Below are 3,415 nucleotides of genomic sequence, written 5' to 3' on the forward strand. Positions count from 1 at the left end.
TAACCACCGAGTGAGCGTAGCGAACGAGGTGGTTTATGAGGTGGTTATCGCACCTGACGCGGGATTATCTCACCATATACACCGAGGATAAGGCGGGGCATTAACGTTATTATCATATAGCCTATCCAACTGACAGTTATTTCACACAGATTCCTTTATAACAAATAAACACTTTAATACATTACATAAAAATACATTTGCAATATATATATTGTACAATAGTGTCTATATATAATACAAACATTAAACTATTTCATCATCATCATTTAACTAATAATTTTAACTAATCATCTGTTTGTGAGATAGCATATCAGCATCAACATGTGGCTTATTTGCAATACAAACTACATGTATTAAGTGGAGTCCTGGTACCCCCCATGCAGAGCCTTTTCACTTGGGCACGACAAAGTACGTATATATGAAGTGATTTAGGAAGGTACCGGCTTAATCACGTTAGAAAGCCATAATGAAAATGTGTAAAATCAGCATAATTCCTTTTCAAGTATCCCTATATTCCCCATGTGGAGCCCTAATTAACATAACCAATCAATCATAATAATTTTGACAGTTATGCATGGTTTACACACAAACAACAGTACAAAAAAAATTCATGACTGTCCCCTGTATAATGGTGCGGTCCAAAAAGTGGTCGGTTATTAGAATAACCGACCACTTTTGAGGTTACTGCCTGATAACCCATGGGACATGGGGGCCTCTGATTGGCCAACTCCATCTGGCTATATGATAATATAGAGTAATCACGTTGATTAAGGGTTAATGACCCGCCCCTAGGTTTATATGGTGTCCTTTGCTATAACCACAGAATAAAACCACCGAGTGAGCGAAGCATCGACTCCAACTGACACCAATCAGAAGGGGCGATACACTACGGGCTGGCCGGAATCTATGTGTTACGGCGTCATAACCAACATGGAACGGGGCCTTCTGATTGGTCCGCGGCGCTTGGCTATATGATAATGAGTAATCTTGTTGCCCTCCAGACGGAACAGCTGGTGACCCTGTGGGTGCTGTTCGCGTTTATCGTGGTTGGGAACAGCCTGGTGCTGCTCATCATGTGGCTGGAGAGGAACAAGACAAGCAGGATGAACTTCTTCATACTCAATCTGGCCGTAGCAGGTAGGACAGAACTGTATTCACATAAGGTATATAAGTGCAAACTTCACTGTACTTGTGTTATTTAGCCTCTGGCCACTGAAAAAGCTGTACATAGCGAAACTAGTTTGGCCGACAGGCTGAATAAACGTTCAAAACTTGAACAATGCGGCTCCAGATGTATTTCTAAGGGACGACTACAGTGTGCATGATATCGGTAGCTTGAGGAATGAATCTACTCTACTATATACTGTATTCACGTTAGGTTACACTGACGTAATTCTATTAATAACATCCTCTGGAGACCCTAAAACGCCAGAGCGAAAAGTCCTGCAAAATGCTGCTAAAACACAGGACTACATATGTAGTACATTCTTCTCAAGGCTTGGTATGTCTTATGTTCACCTTCAGTAAGACTTTAATAGACATTCGTTGCTAATTCAATCATGTTCATATTTCCATTCTTGCTTAAAGAGGGAACAAGGGCGCTGTGCCCCCATGCCTTGACCATGTGCCCCTTAGCCTGCAGAGTAGTCTCGCAAGCATAAAATTCTGATTGACCAGGGATGCTTTTGGGGTGACATGTGGCTACATTTTTGGGGGGGGGGGGGTGAATCGCAAACTCGGGATGCGCTGTTAGGTGACTGTCCTGGAAAATGCGTTCGATGTCTTCTCTCGCCGGTAGTCTGTGATTTGGGAATTGGGGCGTCAGAATGCGCCACAAAATCCTCACCCAGGACCAGTTTAGATTTGATTTCCCTCCATTTTTGTACGCGGCCCGTCCTGGAGAGCTTGCTCTTGTTGGGAAATGTTGGGTCAACTCGACAGATCTCACCTTCGTCGGGATCCGTTCCGTCACGTAGCGACCGCTCCATTAGCGCGAGCGCAGCACCATTGAAAGTGTAAAACTTAATCTCTACAGTCCCTCCGCTTTTTGATCATCCAACTTTCAAAGTTAACTATATTCAAGCTGATCGATCTAGACGTACGGAAGAACTCAAAACAGCAACTCAAATGCGCTTGGGTTGAGTGTAGGACATTTACATAAAACTAGATGGCTACAAGAGGTGCAATTAGCCCGTAACTAGGCTGCCATTGGCTAATTGTCGACGGCGGTCAGTGACGTGCTAGCAGTCATCTGATTGGTCCTCGCTAGAAACCGCCGGAAATCTAGTGCATATCAAATAGTGTACGGGGGGGGGGGGGAGGGGGCGGGGCGTCCAGAAATGTTATAGGCAGTTAATGGAGTTTTGCATTTGTCTTCACAGATCTGAGTGCTGGCCTCTTTAACGTTCTACCTGACATAGTTCATAGATTCGTCGTCGAGTGGATAGCTGGAAATACTCTGTGCAAACTTGTGAAATACACACAGGTAAGTCCGTTTCTGAAAGATACAGGAAAGCTAAATTCTTAAAGACAAATGAAAATAAGTGTCTTATGGGGACTTATATAGAAGACAGGTACATGACTCTTTTGTCAACGTTTTAACGTGTAACGTTACAGATGTAGACAGCCATTAAAATTGCATGCAATTTGTATTTCTTCCGCCAGGCGGTGCTTCTGTATGCCTCAACATATGTTCTGGTTGCCATGAGCATTGACCGGTATGACGCTATTGTACATCCTCTTCAGTTCGTCCGAGGTAAGTTTTGACGCATCTGTAATTCCTGTTCATTTCGTTAATATATGGTACCATCGAAGCTTGAATTAATTTTGTTCGTTAGTTCAGAGCCTTTTTAGTTAAACTAGTACATTGATTAATGAAATAAGATAAATATAATGTTTTCCATTGTTTGAACGAAATATCTCTTCAAATTTTGTCTTAAAAAAGAGCACAAGTCTAAGGTGATGATCAGCGTGGCGTGGGGCCTGGCTCTTCTGTTCTCCGTACCGAGCCCGGTGATTTTCGCTGTGCGGCGCCAGCCTAACGGGGAGTGGCAGTGCTGGGCGGAATGGCCCGAGGACTGGTACTGGGTGCCCTACATGACAGTGGTGGCAGCGTTCGTGTTCTTCATTCCCCTGGGAATAATAAGGTATGCCCACAGCAAGTGGGTTCTATGGATCATATCAACGCGCTTACTGATTTTCTCCTGTGATCCCTCTGAAAATAGTCAACATACCTAAAATACTGAAAATGGGAAAATATGACGTGTTGTAACATGGTTTGTAATTGTAGAAGTTACACTACTTCAGTAGATTTGAGTTATGAAGATTAAATTTCTGGTAGCGTTTGTTTGTTTGTTTGCATTTATTTGGTTCAGAAGCACAACCGAAGAAGCTATGAGTGGCTTGTATGAAATGT

At 43.1% G+C, this 3,415-nt stretch overlaps 1 protein-coding gene across 1 annotated transcript in view; it reads left to right on the top strand.

Annotated features, from left to right (window-relative positions):
* Nucleotides 1-3,415, top strand: part of LOC118406038 (neuropeptide S receptor-like) — an 8,911-nt gene that overhangs the window by 1,857 nt on the left and 3,639 nt on the right. Inside the window, exons 3-6 of the mRNA XM_035805892.1 lie at nt 1,002-1,137; nt 2,382-2,485; nt 2,665-2,755; nt 2,945-3,146. Of these exons, the coding sequence (XP_035661785.1) occupies nt 1,002-1,137; nt 2,382-2,485; nt 2,665-2,755; nt 2,945-3,146 (533 nt within the window). The remainder of the gene's footprint in view (nt 1-1,001; nt 1,138-2,381; nt 2,486-2,664; nt 2,756-2,944; nt 3,147-3,415) is intronic.

This window comes from Branchiostoma floridae, chromosome 18 (genome assembly GCF_000003815.2).
Source record: "Branchiostoma floridae strain S238N-H82 chromosome 18, Bfl_VNyyK, whole genome shotgun sequence".
NCBI classification, from domain to species: domain Eukaryota; kingdom Metazoa; phylum Chordata; class Leptocardii; order Amphioxiformes; family Branchiostomatidae; genus Branchiostoma; species Branchiostoma floridae.